The following is a 19205-nucleotide window of genomic DNA, read 5'->3' on the forward strand; positions in this document are numbered from 1 at the left end:
ACCCCTACTCCAACGCTTTTAGTCCAGGATTCAGGTTTGACTGCTGATTTTCCACAGATTTATGATTCCTTTTGAGACACCCTCGGGGAGAAGCAGTATGTCCCCAAGGCTGTATTTGTAGTCTGCTAAAAAACAAGAATCCTTGTCAAGTCAACAGGAATCAGTCAAGAGAGTTTCTCATCTGACAGGGAATAGAATATGTTGAATAAACATTGCACAATAAGTCTTGCAAGAGGGATTTTTGAAAGTGCTCAGTTATGCCACCCCTGCTGCCTATGAGACCACTGGCTGTGATTAGCATCAGAATTAGGCCAAAACTTGATACTTCTAAGAATTTTGGAGACCTCCAATATCCAGTCAGCATTTCACAAATTTGAAACTGGAACTTTCATTTGATTAAAGATGCAGGTGATTACACAGAGCTATGGGAAGAAAAGGGCCCCGCCACTTCTAGGTGTTGTTCTGATGCCATGCCACAGCTAGCGCTTGGTCAAGTAACAAGGCAGATGAACCTCATACGTTCTTCCTGGAGGCCTGTATCTGCATGTCTCCACGTAAAACTGCCTCTCTGAATAGTGTCCCAAATGAGGGAAAGATGAGAAGGCAGGAGAGAGTCACACTCTACAAAGAAAAATCGCAAAAGTAGGTTTTAAGGGTCATGATACTTATCTACATGAGCACATATGATCACAGACTCTCCACGGAAATACCCCAGGGATCACTCTTAGGGAAAGTTGCCAGCAGAGAAAGTGGAGGATTGAGGAATTTAACACGAGAAACCAAGAGGGAGATGAAGACTTGACGTTTGCCACAACTATGTACAAGAAGTTACTGGATGCTTGCTTTCCTAGTCAGTTTTGTATAGCCACCTAAAAATCACTCCTAACACATTCGTACATTGTAAATTAACTCTCATCAGCAAATAGTTAACTACAAATGTAGCTAAAGGGAAAAAAAAGTGGTCTTGAATTATCCTTTCTGACAGGTTTAGCCCCACAGGAATGAAAAGGCTTCAGAGATGATCCCAGATGTTTATGTGGACATGTTCACCCACAGACTGTCACAGCTCTGCAAAGACGTACGCTGTGTCTAGTCTCCGGCCACAGAAAATCCAGCAGGGCAAAGCTGGTGGAAGCATCTCCCATCCCCTCCAGCACGCACACGTAAGACGGGGCCATGAACACACTAGGGCAGCTCCCAGATTAATAGGCTCTGCCAACAAGCAAGAGGCCAGGGTAAGGGGTGATTAGTCAGGACATGCAGAATCAGCATTTCTATGGGCCTGCCCAGATGGTCAAGTTTCCACGCAGGATCCAGCCCGCGGCTAAAGCTGCCTCACCAAGGACAAAGAAACTGAAATATCCCAAATTTTTCCACAGGGGTACTTGGCATATGGGAAGATTACAGGGGATATAAATTTATCATTGACCATCACTCACTAATATTACCTACACACTTGCCTATTCAAGTGAAAAAACAATTATACTGCGACAATAAGATAAATGTGTATAATAGCACAGTAAAACAAGACCAAAAAGATCAAGAATAATATGAAACCTGTTTTGTTCCCAAAATGTCATGGATATTATCTATAAATCAACCATTACCATATATAACACTAATACAGAAGATATCTATGGCTATTGCATAGCAAATAATGCTTTCATTTTACAGCAGTGGTGAGGACTGCTGTGGCCTTTTTCAACATTTCGTATTTATCAAAAAGTATCTTTTATACAGAGCCCTATTGTGTAGAGTTGCACACTACAATAACGTGTTAAACTTACCATCCTTCTTTCGCAGCTCAATCCTAACGACCACACATTATATAGAACTGTGTTGCAAAGGTACAATGATAAATTAATACTCACATACTTGAGTCCGCATCAACTTATTATAGGATATGCAGGGTGTCTTACCAAGCTCCCTGAAGTTATAGGATGCTTGCATAATTTTCTTTAATTACATAGGTAAATAAAACAATTTCCTACTTCATTTTAATATTGTGGGATATAAATTAAATATTCTGATCCAGTTAGTTAAAAGCTTTAGAGAAATTATTAAAAATTAACAAAACATGCATTTGACTGTTTCATTTCTGCAAGATAACACTGAACATTTCTGGCATAATGAAAGCACATTTTTGCCTGACTAAAGCCATTCTTCAGCCCACCAGAGATTTTACTTTGAAAATAGACTTTATATTTAAAAGCTCATTGTTCATTTCTGTTCATCTGTCGTGGTATCTAGCCATATATCTTTTGGAAATAGCCCTGAATAACAGAAGGTGCATTAACTATGTGGCTACTGTGGTGATAGGCTGCACCACATGTGTCTAGATGTTGCTCTGCTCCACACAGAGTTAATTTCTGTTTCTTACTTAGAAATCTTGCAGATGTAGTGAGAAGTCTTCTTTACATCATGAGAAGCAAATGTATGATGAAAGGGTGTTAAACTTACCATAAAGTCCATCTACAATTGCCTTCAATATTTTGAATATTCATTAACCATTAATGGAAAGAAGTAGTAGGGTTTTGTTTTGAATCATGCTTTTGATAATTGTCTAAGATAGAAGACATTTAAAATTTGTTAGCTAGTTTTCATATTTTGATGCAATGAATGAGTAAGATTAAATAGCAATGAATAGAAAATTAGAAATTTCAAACATGGTCCTTTTGCTTTTGCAGCGACAGTTACCAGGGAAGTAAAAGAACAGAAGACAAGAGGGGTATTGGAAGACTATACAATACACAGTGAGACAGTATTCAACATTTAGGATTACAGACAACCCCAAATGTCTAAGAACAACAAAGTTGAGAATAAAGAAACATCCAGAAAAGTGTGGTTGTATTTATGCAACAAAACAAACATTGGCCGAACTCAGGGAGGTTACCATGAGAGACAGGATTGCCAGCAGCAGAAATTTGACAGACTAGATTAAGCTGCTGGTCAATCAAGCCTGTGCTCAGCCATTGGCTGTGACCATTGCACAATAGTTCAGAGGCAAAACTCTTTCAGCACACCTACAGAACACATGTATTAAGAGATTTTTTGCATGTGTGTATGAGACAAATGTGGGAAAGGAAAATAAATATTTTAAGCGAATATGGAAGTGTCTTGTAGATAAAAAATTTCAGCTAAATCCTGTCAAGGATACTGTGGACATTAATGAACTAAATAGAACACACATATTTGGTTTAAGTGGCAAGAAAAACCACTGTGAGCTTTGAGTCAAATTCTGTTATTATTCCCAGTATATTGCTTAATTGGCAGGAAGGTGAAACAGCTGCCACAGATGAAGCCACACTAAAATACTGTATCTTTATAGTACTAATTATCTTTCTGTATATGCAAAGTAGCATATTTCTTTAACTATTTAAGTATTAACTATACTATTTAAGTATTGTTTATGACTGTGGTTCAAATAGTAGCCATTTCTGCATGTGAAAGACTCGGAGAGGTAGTCACAAATGCAAGCATCAGGCTTGAACAATGGTGACATCATCAGACACATTTCTACAACGATGATATCATCATAAGGTTTCCTACAATTCCATTTTGCTCAACTGTGATATTCCTCCACTTTCTTAAATCCTTGCTTATCACAGTCTACTCTTGTCAGCCTTATTTCATTCACCTCTTTCCTTCTCACTTCTGTCCTATCAAACTCTCATGTGTCTGTTCATGCCTCCTTTTTCCCTTATCTTGTGTGTAAAAACACTGGCTTCAGCACATTCAATTTAAAAACGTACTGAAAACCTAACCCACTGAAAAAAGTCATGGATTTAGTATGTGTTTTATACCCCTTCTCTACTATACTCTTAGCAGAGACATCTGGCACTATTTTGTACGATAGAGCAGGGCTATGTTGTCGGTTGTTCCTTAAGTTCCACCATAGAATAAATAAATATATTAGCAATTTCTGTGTTTATTTTTGGCAGGCAACTTGAGAGACAAATAATGTACCTCTAAACACAGATATAAATAAGCATAAACCATGCAGATGTTTTCCTCCTCCCTGTCAGTGTATTTAACTACTTCTGGAACATGCTGAACTTGTTTACCTCCTGAGCAATGCAGCCCAACTTACAGAGGAGCACAGCTCTGAAATATGCTATTTACTCCACTCTCAACCAAACTTTTGTTACACGAAGCAAATATAGGTCACCCTCCAACCAATACCAAATTCAATAAAAGATAACAGGTTATGCAAAGAAGGTATTCATACGTAAGAAAGCACTTTAGCAGTAAGCCCTTAAAATCAGTTGATGGAGCTTGCATAAGGTCTGTGTGTTTACGCTCTTAAAAATACCACTGTTAACATAACTGGTTTTCAAAAGTCTTTATCAGAAGCAGTTATCTTCAAATAATTAAATTCACCCATTTTCCTCTTTCCAATGTGTGCCATAGTAGTTCCAAGACACACATAATGACAAATGAACTAAGGTCCTATCCCTGTCTTAGTAAAGTCTATGCTGGGAGATAAAAGCATAAAAGCAGGTTGACACCCTAAAGCATAAGTCTGGCTTCCTACTGATCATATTATTATTAAAGGAGTCACTCCTCTCTGATGTGCTTACATTCACAAAACCACAGACACCTCAAGAGCAACAAGTTTACGCTATTCTATTATTCAGTATACTTCTGACTCCTAGAACAAAAGGCTACCTCTTTAAAATCATACAGCAAATTCGTATTTGTCCATGTCTCTCTAAATTGATATATTCCAAACTGTTTCTACAGTACCTTGCAAGGTGGGGAGCAATATCTGCCAAAACCTTGGCCAACCACTGTTATACTGTGACAATATAAAATCAACAGAAAAATGCTGCCTCGATGTCACATTAGCCTCTTTTTGATTATTCTTGTAAAGAAAAATGAATTTTAAAACATTGCATTTCCTCTTTGGTTTTCCCTAGTTTAAACTTCCTTCTGCTCTGTTTATTATAAGGTTTTATGCACCTTTGAAACTTCAAAGTACTGCACAAGCTAAGTGTTGTTCTAAAGCACAAAGAGAGGCTCTATGAAAAGCTACCAGAAACTTGTTTTTCATTTGACTTTGATTTAGATACTAGAAATATAGATTATTTCAGTTCTCACTCTTTTGCAGGCTGTACTGTCTGTGCTCCTATCTTACACCTTGGGGCTGAATTTCATTCTCCTCAGACAGGTCAATTACGTGGGCTTAGAGAAGTGGTGGAAATACCAGCACTAGGAAGTTGCTGAAATGTCAGCAGAAACCCTCAAAGGCTTTTCCCTCAGGTGAAAGTTGCCAGAGTGATATAACAAATACACTTCCCAGTAACAGATATTGAAGTTTTCTCTCATTCATGAAGGCTGTGACACAGACTGACATCTTACTGCTGCAGAAACACTACCCAACCAACACCATTCCAATACCCTCGACACCATGTACCATGGCAGATCAAACACAAACCCCCATCTTACAAGAAGATTATTCTGTAAAGCGAGTAGTGTGCCATCCCTAATTCTAAAATAGTTTATAAAAAGTTGGGAAGACCCCCTGGAAACACAACCATGTCTCTCACTCTCCATGCCCTCCCAGAGGGGTTCCCCCTGCCCCATGCCCAGAAGAGGAGCTCTGGAGCCCCAGCACACAACTTAGCCAGGCACCATGGTGGAAGCGGTGACCAGGCAGTTCAGACCTGGCCTTGCAGGCTCAGTCATCTTTTAAAGCATCTCTGCAGTTCATCAGTCTCACTAAGAAACCAGGCAGTGGGTTGATATGGCTTTTATATCTGCTGCTGACAATATCACAGGTATGCTCTTCTCTTCCTCGTTCCGTCCACATCTCAGGTCTCAGTGAAAACTGGCGGAAGAAATGATTAAAAAGGAAACACAAAGAAGAAAGCACAAGCAGGTGCTTTCTACATTTTAGTTTTTCCCTTTCCTCTTACTCTGGTAGCCACCTGTCCTGGTTTCAGCTGGGGTAGAGTTAAATTTCTTCATAGTAGCTAGCATGAGGCTGTGTTTTGGATTTTTGCTGGAAACGGTGGTGATAATGCAGAGGTGTTTTAGTTGTTGCTAAGTAGCACTTACATTGGTCAAGGACTTTTTCAGCTCCCCACGCTCTGCTGGGTGCACAAGAAGCTGGGAGGGGGCACAGCCAGGACAGCTGACCCCAACTCACCAAAGGGGTATTCTACACCATATGGAGTCATGCTCAGTATATAAAGCTGGGGGAAGAAGAAGGAAGGGGGAGTCATTTGGGGGTGGACATTTGGAGTAATGGCGTTTGTCTTCCCAAGTAACTGTTACACATGACGGAGTCCTGCTTTCCTGGAGATGGCTGAACACCTGCCTGCCCATGGGAAGGAGTGAATTAATTCCTTGGTTTGCTTTGCTTCTGTGTGCAGCTTTTGCTTTACCTATTACACTGTCTTTATCTCAAACCATGAGTTGCCTCACTTCTACTCTTCCGATTCTCTCCCCCGTCCCACCAGGGGGGAGTGAGCGAGCGGCTGTGTGGTGCTTGGTTGCTGACTGGGGCTAAACCACAACACCACCAAATGTTGGTAACACCCTGATAAACTCCTCCTAGGATGGAAAAACAAAAAACAAAGAGTAGCCCTTCCAAACCCTCCCAGATACTCCAAGTAATTCTTGAGAGAAATTCATTGGTATAATCCAAGAAGACTCTCATACCCTCACCTTAGGAAAGCAGGAGTCATAAAATGGACTAACGTATAATAAGTTTTACTCTGAGTTCATCCTATTATGAGAGCAGAAAATCTTAGAAGCAAAACAAGAAGCTGCAGTCCTCCTGAAAGTTGAACTAATGAACCTTTTGCAAAGTGACTTGACCAAAATTAGCATCAAAATCAACAAAGGGTTCTGCCAGGTACGGCACTGCCCTCTTCCTGCTGCAGGCAATACCTGTTCCCCATGGAGAATCCCTGCGGCTGTGCTCATTTTTTCAGTGCATGGAGCCATTTCCACCCCTTTTGATTCTGTCAGGATCAACCCTGGAAATAAAACTTTATCTTGCCCACCCCTTCCAAAGGTGACATAGCAGTAAGGCATATTTTTGGAATTTAACATACAAAGTCCATAACTATTATGTAAAAAATCTTGCTAGCAACTGAGACGGTTCTCTGTGGAAGAATCCAGCTTCTCCAACCAGCTTTCACACTGATGAAGTCAATCATAAATACTGAATTATTCACAGTTCATTAATCCATCTAAAATAAATTTCAACTCACTTTTACAGCTCTCATTGCTTGCTAACATGCTCCTACAATTGGGAAGCTGTCACTAAATAAATACAATTATGAGTGGATATATATGGAGATACATATATATCTTTAGGTATACATACACACACAGAAATGAAGCTGGATTGAATAAACCAAAACTTAAAAATGGTGAGCTTAATGGATAGTCTTTAAGTGGGCTAACTCTTAAAAGTGCAAGGAAAAAAAGTGAACATGAAAAGGCTCTTGTTCTCATGTTCTATATGGTAGAAAATAACAAATAATGATATTACAATAATTATTGAAATGCACTGAAAAATAAGGTTATAATTTTGGAAGAGTATTTTCTCTCAGGAATTCTGCAAAGCCATATCAAACTCCAAAGACTTTGCTTCTCCTTTATTTGACAAGACTTTGATGGTGTGTGTTAGGGACCCTGACTTGATCAATCCCCAAAGGATGGAGTACAAATCTCAACTGCTGCAGCAGGTAAGATAGGTATGAAAAGCCCTTGAGACTGACTTTCCTACACAAGTTACTGTCCTTCTATTTCTAAGAAAGAAATACTGCCATAACAGTCTTCTATGATATTTCTGCACTATTTTTCTAGTTCTAATTCTGTGAATTAGTTGAAAAAAGCTTAAATATGGCAGAATAAAGTAAGAAAAAACCCAAGAGACTCCCAAACTGACACAACCATTAACTTTTTTTCTAAAAAACAAAGCAAGAAGACAATGCAAATCTGCTTTTGATAATCTATATGTAAAACTGGTCTGTCATAAAACTCTACCTTCATTTTCCTCTTACCAAATACTTCATATCATAGAAAGCAGGATCACACATAATACCTTTCCTGTCAGTGCTGTTGCTTAATTAGTCAACATCATGGGAAGCTTATGATAAAAATAATTGAGTTGGGGCCTTCAAGCTCTGTAGGGAGGCATCAACATGTAGGATATTCTCACAAGCTATGGGTTTCATACACTGTGAATGGGAAAAGGGACACTGAGGTTTCTTGCAGAGGACTATACACGACTTTGGTCTCAGCTTAGATTAGAAATGCTACTTACTCTATAGTGCGTGCTTCCATTTTTAAAGTGTTTATAGGAAATTGGTAATATATCTACATAGATATAAATTTTAAGTAGCATTCCCATTATGTGACACTTTTCAATGATGACAGTTGGCATACAAAACTTAGGGAACTTTTATCTCCCACCCTCCCCTGAATAGCCAAGGGAAAAACATGTACGGTATGTAATACAGAACTTCTGCATTGCAGGTGCAGTGGATACATGACCATAACAAAGACCCAAAAAATCCTCCAACAAGATGGTAATAGAAAGTGATTGACTATAAACATTTTTCTGCAAATGACAGTATTTAAAATATTCTACACGCAGTATTTCTTCATCGTGATCCTAAGGGAGAAGATAGGCTTCTCTCTAACGCTTTGCCTTCTTATTTTCAAATCCATTAACCTCTAAGCTGAAAGCAGGCAATTGCTAAGACAAAAATATATTGTCAGTGTTTTCAACACATTAATATGAAACAATCAAACCTGTATTACAGCACTGATGTTTTGAAATCACTACCTTTAAATTTGCATTAGATTAACAAATATGACTATTTTTCAACTTGACAAAAGAGTAAGTTGAAAATCATTTTGTAGACGTACCAAAACTAAAGGCTTCCACTGAGTTTTCTAATGAGTCACATCTCTTTGTCACTTAATGGGCCACTCATCTTCCATTCTCTACACAAGGAAGAGTAAGCAGTACATTTAAAAACCACTTGTTTCCTTACCTCACACAAGGTAAAGTGACAGACTGAGACACTCTCCAAAGAAATTGTCAAGTGAAATACACTCACAACATAACAACATTCACAGAACAAAACTCAGAAGTACTTAACAAGTTGCCAATAACTACAGGAATATATGAAGTCATCCAGTCAAAAAATTTTGCCATTAGTGGCAAAGAATATGCAATCCTGCAAAACATTGAACATGTGGATTACATTTTCCTTATATATAATCTTTTATTTTTATCCATGAGACTGATCACAACCTAAGTAATCTGTGTTGCTCAAAAAGAAGACATAGGAACAAAGTAATTCAGATTCCTGCTGGTGTGACAGAAATATCTTGTTAGACCTGAGGATGCTCTAAGGGTTGGGTTCACACCTATTTGAAGTTCGGATCCAGCCATCTCTTCTTATCTTGCCTTGTGCTTTCCACACCTTTCTCTTCCCTAGATGACACCATTCATTTAACTTGGACCTTTTCCAGAAAAATACATAAATACAGTGGCTGCCAGAATTTGTTCATGTAGGGTCCCTCCCTGTGCAGAATTGCCCATCAGGAAATGGGTACATTTTCTGAAATTTATATTTATTTCTGAAGGACTGAGAACTTCAGAAACAGCGCTGGGCAAGAATGTACTCTTAACTTTACCAACACATTAAAAAAGTACTCTTCACGCCATCATACTGAAATGAACCACCCACATGAAGTGATGGAACTGGGAAGTCAGCAATGCATTTTCTCTTATAGCTCTAGGTTTTTTCTTCTAGTTTTCTTCCTTCTGACAGCAAATATTGCATGTTTTCCTGCGATAGATTTTTTTTATTTTTAACAGAAGAAAATAAATGTTTTAGATCATACTGCTGGAGTTTCCAGCAGACATTTTATGAGGAGGAATTTTCTCTTTGTCTTGACATTGACATTCAAGATAAGTTCCATTTTTTTCTTCCTAATTAGCTTTTCCAAGACAATCGTATATTTGAAACAAACAGAATACTTTCCCTCAGGGCATCAGAAACTTAATCTGTCCAATTTCCTTTCAACGGACATTGAAAAACAAAGCAGCGCATTGTAACTCAGTGGGGAATTAAGACCTATGTGACGTAAAAAATGGAAAAAGCACTATGTAAATAAATTCAACATAGACAGCAGTAAAAATATAGTAATGAAAAATCCTTTAAGCCACCTTGTTAATACCCAACAGAACTGCCGGTTCATATTAAAGTCTGTTTGCCTTTCAAAGGAGGTTGAGACACTAAATTTACACAAAACTGAGGATTTTTATATTCACAACAACAGACTGAATGATCAGCATTAAATAATTTGGAATATCTCGAACAATCTGAGGCCTTTCTGATCACCTTATCCAGCAATCTTTTTTGCGACTCGAAAGATTTTTTTCTTAAACTTTGATCATTATACAAAGATATGGCTTCTCACAGAACTCTTTACTTTTGTGATATCTGCAATAAAAAAATCAATAATGCTAAGCTTACAATTACAAGATTATGGTGATAAACTCTGAGGCTGTTAATGACTTTTTAGATGGAAGTTACTCTTGTAAGTCTTACCAATGAAAGTAACTGCTGGAGCAGCTTTTGGATTCTGATCAACAAGTCACTAAGGAAATAATTGCAGGTCTTTATTTAAAAGTTCTGGAGAACTTAATTGAAAATAATAAACATTGTGGTGTATTGCACACTACCAGTATAGCCTATCATAAGAAGAGCTCTACAGAGCGTTTTTTTAGGACTGCTAACATACAGAGCACACAGTAACTTCTACCGTACCCCATATGCCGCATGCATACATGGGTACACAGATGTGTGTACTATATGCATGTACATATATAGACAATATAGAACTTCTTGAAAGTGAATATGCATCTTATTCCTGTGTAGATTTCAGTTTCAGCTGTGCCTCTTAAACAGAGTTCAGAAAGGTACTTACTGATGTGTAGAGGAAACCTTCTCCATTTAGGGCTATATACAACCCAGTCTTTACACCCTGGATAGCAACAACTCGAAGTCCCACTGGTATAAGGTTGAATAATGCTGTGAAGAAAAAACATGACCAGATATGAATATACTACGGCTACTAAAATATTTTAATAAATATCATTAGTAAAAAGAAAAAAAAAAACTACTCCTGTATAATTTTTTCTGATTTTAAAATTAAAGAAAAATCTTGCGTCTAGTAAAGTTAATCCTTAAAATTAAAGCCTAAGTATCTCTCTACCAGTAAGTCCTGTAATAGTTCAGTACTTGGCACAGCTGCTAACTAGCAAATAGAAAGCACAGCAGACTGGGCTGTAATCATTTATGCAGCACTGCAGACACGAGTATCTCAGGCAATCTGAGAACAATCAAGAGCCCAACAGTTCCTTCATCAATGTAGACTGATTGTAAGGGTAATACTTGCGAGATACCCTATGGAAAAATTATCTGATTCTGGCAAGTAGCTTTTTGTTTTCATAGGCATTTTTATGGTTTTGGATTAAGATGTGCTCTCATTAAAGATTGCTTTCAAGGGGTCTGTGATTTCAAATGAAAATTTTGTTTTTGTTTTTGTGAATGATATATTTGATACAACCAGTAGTACACACACCTCAGGTAATGGCAGAGGCTTATCCTAGCTCAGAAAAGGACAGAAATATGTGCTTGACTCTAAATGTACATGAATGCTATTGAACTGAATATAGAATATGTTCAAAGACTGAAATTCGGGGGGGGGGGGATATTAAAAAAAAGGTTAATAGCTGATACCCTAGCAATGGTATATACCTCTGTAATAACAAAAACAGCCACAGCTTTGACTAGTGTCTGAAAAAGACCAGTGTGAAGGGAGGGAGTTTATCAGCCTCACCACAGAACAACAGAAGAGTAAGTGATATACATAGGAGACAGATCAATTCTTCTAAAACTTATGCCAGCACACACCTATCCTAAGTTTACTGACTCATACTAGGAAATCAGATGCAAAGCACACATCAAACAGTCTTAGAAGAAAAGATCTGGAGGAGCCAGAGTTCATGTTTTTCCACTGTGGATGAGTCAAGGATTCATAAGTCCTTGGATGAAAACCAAAAGTGCAATCTGTATGTTCAACATATGCAATGAGGACCATGGTTCTACCAAGTCAGGTCTCAGGAACACAGAAACACCTACAGTGAGTTCCTCAAAATTTAGGAATGACATCCGTAGATGTGGCCAGAAAGCGTACCCTATGAGGCTATCTATAATCAGAATTCCAGGATTAAAGCCCAAAGCAAGAGAAAATGGGACATGTAATTGCAGTGGGTAAGTACATTTTCTCAAGGTATAAAAACTCCTGGTTGGTCAGAGGACACAAAGCCACAGATCATTTGTGATGAAGATGATCAAACCTTTACAACTGAGAAAAAAACATAGGCTGACTACTAGAATTTAAAGATAGAAGTGCGTGGAAAAAAACCTCCTTTCCTTCAACATTGTCAGGCAGAAAAGAATATGAAACATAACACCTTTTTAGGAATGCACAAAGCCAGTATAAAGCTGGGAATTGTTGTAGCAGAGCACTTCCTACAGCTGTAGAAAGAAAAACATATTCAAAAGAGCTCTGGAAGAACAGAAAACAAATTTATGGGTTTATAAAGAAGAACAGAAGAGATGACATCAGACCAGAATTAGCACAAATATATAGCATTTTCATTTCTGTAGTTTCCAAAAGTTTCTGCCATGCTAGGATCTTATTGAGCTGTTCACTAGAAAAATACTGGGTACAGACAAGGTTCCCTCTCTAATCTATACAAGACAAATGTAAACCAGTGATGGTTTATATAGCACTCATGTACAAGATATCTTAAGAGTATATAGGCTAAACACTGCATGACTTGAGGGCTTTCAAATGTGCTATTTCATTTGGAAGTTAAAAAAACCAATCAGCCATTACCCTCAATGAAACAACGTCAAAACCAGGAAGACTACTATTGTGGGTGGTGGAGGGGGAGGCTGTCACAGCAAAACTAGGTTTCAGGTGGCAGTTAATTTTGTTTTTTTTCCAAGAAAAAATAGAAATTCCAGGAGGAAACCTGGATATGAACACCATGCTAGAGGGAGGGCAGCAACAACTGAGGGGACACCAGGAAGGAAAAACAAACAATACTCGCATGAAGAAAAGAGGTGAACACAAAGGACAGCTTAGGCATGGAAAACTGTGAATGAAAAATAACTCTGAATCATAGTGGTTCAGTCAAACCTTCTGGAAAGTAGACACAATTTGCTTAATTACCAATAAAAATAAAGCAGCAGAGCTTGGAAAAAACCAACCACCATCAAAGGAGAACTAGAGGCCTGTAACATGGCAGTGCTTTATGCAACCTATAAAACTACTAGAGCAGCTTATAGTTGCTGGTGAATTTAGAAAGCACCAAGGAGGGCATATAATGTATCTTTTACTGCCACCAAGTTTTAGTCGGAGATTGTCAGAGCTCCTGTAATTAGACTAAGACCATAAAATTTTTGAGTGTGATCTGAAATGCTGTAATGCTGCACATACAGAATATTCAGTAATTTCCACAAAATCTTTCAGATTTGGGTGAAACTAGGGAGGCTGGTCTACATTCAGTTATTGATTAATAAACGCTCAGCAATGTGCTCCATACTGAGGTCAGAAAAACTTGCACCAGTAAGGCACAGCATGTGGTTTTTACGTGCTCTGAAGCTGGCCAAAGGAAATTCAGTTTCTTCCAGAACTTGGCAGTGCAGTACTCTTTACTGAGCAGGACTTCTGTGCCGAATTACGCATTTCAAAACTTAGGATTCACCTGTGCTAGCCTCCACTCTAATAAGAATCTGCCTTGAGCAAAGCAGAAAGCCTTCCAGAGTTTGTTGGTATTTCAGGTCTGCACAGTCAGAGCTGTGCCCTTACCTGAGGTGGGTGTGAAAAAGAACCATGCCCCCAGCCTCCCTCTAACTTTATGACAGATTCAAAACTAAAACTAAGTGGGGAGTGAGGACCCTCAACATCTTTATGTACCTAAACCTAGCCCGATGAGTCCACAGATTAGTTGAGAGACAAACCACCCTGGAACAGCCCAGGAAACATAATTCTGCCTGATGCTGCCATTCTGCTCAGTGTCCCATGCTGCATGCTTTGAGTATAAAGCCTGGCAAATCCAACTGTAAAGAAGAAGTGGGAACATCAGGGAAATGAAGTGAACCAATTGGCAAAAATGGTGTGAGTAAAACCCTCTCTCCTTGTCAGTGCTGAGCCTGTACATGCTCCCTTAGGTCTGCTTTGTATTCTGTCTGAAACACGACTGTAAAGCAAATGGTTTCTCTTCCTCTTCCTAAGCCTGCAGGCCTGCTCCCACCACACACAAGATCTGCAAATGGGGACAGCGGGCAGTTAACACGAACAACTGGCATGAAAAAAGTTATTGTTTTAGGTGTCATGAAGGGGATTTGCAGGAAAAAATTTGAGTTGGATTCTAATCCTCCAAAAGTTTTAGCTAAAGTTAAAGTTCACCTTTTGATAAGCAATAACTCCTTCCTTGAGCAAAAGAGAAAACCACCACATTTCTTTTTCCTTTTTCTATGTATCACCATCGCAGTCTATTAACCTGAAATCTGAAATGCCTGAAATCAGATATTCCATAGACTTGTGAAAGTCTATTTAGGTGCAACTGACTTGTAGCTACAAGAAAATTGCTTTTACAGATCACTGTTTTTCTCAAGAACCTTGCTAGAGGCCAATTGCTTAAGGCTTATAAACTCTCTGTTCTGTGTGTGCACTGCCCTGGTGTCAGTTAACAAAATTTCCCCCAGCACCAATCTGCAATCAGATCACGGCAACTACTTCTTTAATTTATTTCCATCTGCAGGCCTACAGGCAAAAAATGACGCCTCCATCAGAATGTCTTTCAGATTGCCAATGAGTGCAGGGTGGTTGGTATTCAGAGATCTGTCTATTCATTTCTTATGGAGGAAACCCATTCTACCCGCCTGATGTTGCACAGGACAATTAAAATGTACTTTTTAGTATGGCTGAACATGGCCTCCCATTGATCCTGTCACACTAAGATTATACTAATGGGAGAGACAGGCTTACCTAATTCCCAAAGGTGAGGTAAACAGATGACTAAATGGCTGCATAATTCTTTGAAGACAAACTGAAGTAAAAATCAGTGCAAAAATCTGCAAAAAGACTGCAAATATTTCAGTTCAGTAATCCAAATTTAACAGTGTTGCAGGTGTTGTTTTTTAATCTTCATGTGCTTTATTTCTGTCTAATTATCTCCTTTACCTTAACAGGGTGCTGTGAGGATTATTTTATTAATATCTTCAAACCAAAATATGACAGTGGTAGGTACTTTAGAAAGACATAAAAAAGTTAATACTTCCATATTCAATTTGAAGATATAAATACAGCATTAGGAGTATTCATTAAAAGATGAAAATAAAGGAATGTTGAATGGTTGCATGGTTTCCTGAACAGCAACATTACCAGGTACCAAGTGCCACCAAGGAAGTAAAGCACATTGCTGCATAATTAAGCAAGACATGTGTGCAGCACAGCCAAATCAAAGTTGCTTGGGTAATATTTACTTTGGCATTTATCAGTTTATGAAATAAGACTACAAATGAGTAATGCTTTTTTAATCTGTTTTAAACACAACTATAATTTCATAAGAGGCACAAATAGCGACATTTGAGTATTAAAATCAGGTTTATCACCCATCAAGGAAAGTATCATAATTTATGTTTAATTTTTTTCAGTGGTTGTTGGCTAATATACACTCTTCAGGTGAATCAAAAGAAGCCATAGGGCTAAGGGACTCAGGGTTTCAATCTTAGAAATTAAAGAATCGGAATTGCCTGTTTCCCAAATTAATTAATCTTCCTACTAAATCTACCCTTCAATCATGAGACAAAACTTTGAAGACAGACCATAGCCTGAAAATGAGCTGTTTTGGGTGGGGAAGACGACAGGAGACGAACTGTGTCCAGTTTTGGGCTCCACAGTTTAAGAAGGACATGGAACTGCTTGAGCAAGTCCAGTGGAGAGCTACCAAGATGATCGTGGGCTGGAGCATCTCCCTTATGAGGAAAGGCTGAGAGACCTGAGTTTGTGCAGCCTGGAGAAGAGAAGACTGAGGGGGGATTTCATCAATACCTATAAATATCTGAAGGGTGGGTGTCAGGAGAATGCGACCAGACTCTTTTCAGTGGTGCCCAATGACAGGACAAGGGACAATGGGCACAAGTTGGAACACAGGAAGTTCCACCTCAATATGAGAAACAACTTCTTTCCTGTGCGGGTGCCAGAGCAGTGGCACAGGCTGCCCAGGGAGGTTGTAGAGTCTCCTTCCCTGGAGACATTCAAAACCTGCTTGGATGCGTTCCTGTGCCCCCTGCTCTGGGTGTCCCTGCTCAAGCAGGGGGGTTGGACAAGATGGTCTCCAGAGGTCCCTTCCAACCCCTACCATTCTGTGATTCTGTGAATGAAACATTTGTTACCACAAGCACAACATGGAAATCTCTTTTATTTCTTTATAGTTTCTGTTTAGTAGCTTGGTTTTCCTAATTAATACTGAGTCCCATGGACAACACTGAAGCAAGTTCCATTCACACCAAATAATACTGAGAAATTCTGTAAAATCCAGGAAAATCAGAGCTAGAGAGGGACAGCTATGCTGAGAAGGACCTCAGTAACCAAGCCTACAGCTTTAACCACAGTCACTCCTACTTTCACTACAAGCAAGCCACAAGAGCAAACTAGAAACTGTAAGGCATTAGAGGAAGGAATAAGAGAAAACCAGCTAAAACAAACAAAAAAAGCGCAATGAAATAAAGCCTTTTTCCACATATTACTGAGATTTTGGCAAAAAAACCCATCTTGTACACACAAGATGGTTTAAGCTAACAGCCTTGGTCTGGTGATGTGATTTAAGGAAGCTCAGCACCATTAACCAATAAGTGCATTAATTCATACTGTCACAAAACACCCCTAACTTGGAAAAGATATAAAAAGAAATTACAACAACGAACAGAATCCCATCAGTCTATTTAGGTTGGGTTCTAATAGCATGGCCACCATCATGAGCAGATGGAAGTACGTTCAGAGATGCAATTACAAGCAGTCACATCTTTCTTCCTTTTTCATGCAAGGCTTTGTGCACAGCAATACATTAAAAGTCTTGCCATCTATCTCCGCAGACTCTAGCCTTTACTCAAGGCAAGCTGGGACAATGGCTTGTACTACAGCAGCTGACCAAAACCACTGGTAAAACTCATTTTTACTTCAGATAGAAGCAAAAAGTCACATTAAAGAGACTACCAAGAAGCTTTAAAGACAAACAAAAAATGGGTGTGAACAGAACCACTCAATTTGAACAGACTACATCATAATCTTACTTTGCGCTACCTCTCTATAACACTGTGGCTCCAATAGTGTGCAACTTATGTTTACTGACATACATATAAAATGAGTACAAAATCATACAGGCACTTGAAGGAATTTTAACTTCAAGCACACTTCCTGAGAGCAACAGCGCAAAAAGCAGCAGCATGACTAAGCTTCAAATACTTTCCTTGCTGAAGACAAAAAAGAAACCACTTCTCTTCTATGTCCCTCACTACTCACTCTGGCTTCCCTGACACCCAGTGGCTCAGATGGTCAGTGCCTGAGGAGGACTCTTTCACATGCTTCAGGGACAGTGAAAAGCAGAAGATGAGTGGAAGGCTGGCAGAGATGCGCACCCTTCGGCAGTCTGCATTTCCTCCATTTTTGTGAAACACACTTCAAATGGAAGTCATTGTCACTATCAAGGTAAGGGTACTATGTGTCCTATTGACAGATAATATATGTCCGTCCCTTCACCCACTGGGCCCATTTAACAGGCAGCCTACAAGCTCCATAGTCAGAAGCAGGATTTCCCCCCTCTGGCAGCTGCTAAAACTTATTTACCAGTAAGCCTCAGACAGAAATTATCACGATAAGGAGCTCCAAAAATAGAAGATCAAAATACAAGGAATTATATAAATAAGAAAATTATTGTTTTAAAGTAAAAAAAAATGCTGCAATAAAGAAAAGCAATACGAAACAAAAATATCAACAGGAAATGGAAGGAAACAGCGTAGAAAGGGACAAGAACTGAAGAGGAAGACTGACAGCACAAAAGAAACACACATATTAATGTATTCATGAATATATCAAATGGATCAATCTTTTCAGCTCTTAATATAGTGTTGATGCATATATACTAGCAAAATTTAAGGTGGAGATTGTATGCTTTCCTGGCAAACACATTAATTTTACATGCTTATGGTCTAAACTGTCTTTACTAAGCCATATTGTAAAATTGGAATAGTGAAGAAACAAATAGTGAATCACACCAGTTAAAGACAGAAAAAAGTCCTTTTATGGAAAAAAGACGTTTTAGCCTAAAAATCACGTTGAAGTAAAACACAATATTATCTAACAGTATTTATCCGAAAGACGCAATACCGCTGTCTGGTATTTGGCTGAGTTTGGACAAGTTCTATATTTCAGAATATTTCTCATATAGTGTATTTGTTCTGCATTTTGGAACAACAGGAATAAGATAGATGGGCAGACAGATGGACAGATGGAAATCTAGAAAGGCAGGGAAGAGGGGAGAGAAAGGGAAAATTTCATAGTAAGCAAAAAAAGGGAAGATTTGTAAAGCTGACAGCAGCAAAAGGAGGAGAGTAAGGCACTATGGTCTAGTTCTGCAAAGATTCAAAATCCATAGAGTTCTAAGATAGAAAAACCCTGAAATAACATGAAAACATTCCAAAATTGTTTCAGTCGCAGACACCTCCTTACTGAAGCAGAAAATGAGAGAGAGATGGGCAGAGAGAGGAGAGGGAGAGAGGGATACATGCTCATACTCTAAGACACATTTCTCAGACCTCATACAGGCAAAGCTTCTATAAAAAGCAATAAAGATCTTGTCCATACAAGGTCTTAGTATCTAGTCCAGTGCAGAAGTGGGCATGAGAGATGGCCATACTGAGGGAAGACAAGAAACAAGGAACAGGGGCCGGGTGGGGAAACCCACTTGGAAAACAAGCAGAGAAATACACATCAAAATAGATTAATCAACTATTTTTCTCAATTCTAAGAAAAAAAAAATAGAACGAAAGATGAACATGCTAACTATTGATGAAATGTGTTAAAAA

The 19205-nt window shown here is 38.7% G+C and overlaps 1 protein-coding gene across 4 annotated transcripts in view; it reads right to left on the bottom strand.

The window, feature by feature from the left end:
• FGF14 (fibroblast growth factor 14) overlaps positions 1-19205 on the bottom strand; it is a 411526-nt gene that overhangs the window by 90723 nt on the left and 301598 nt on the right. For all 4 annotated transcript variants that reach the window (XM_075090211.1, XM_075090202.1, XM_075090213.1 and 1 more), the window contains one exon: positions 10969-11072. In XM_075090211.1, coding sequence (XP_074946312.1) covers positions 10969-11072 — 104 coding nt within the window. The remainder of the gene's footprint in view (positions 1-10968; positions 11073-19205) is intronic.

The sequence above is a fragment of the Phalacrocorax aristotelis genome, chromosome 1 (genome assembly GCF_949628215.1).
Source record: "Phalacrocorax aristotelis chromosome 1, bGulAri2.1, whole genome shotgun sequence".
NCBI classification, from domain to species: domain Eukaryota; kingdom Metazoa; phylum Chordata; class Aves; order Suliformes; family Phalacrocoracidae; genus Phalacrocorax; species Phalacrocorax aristotelis.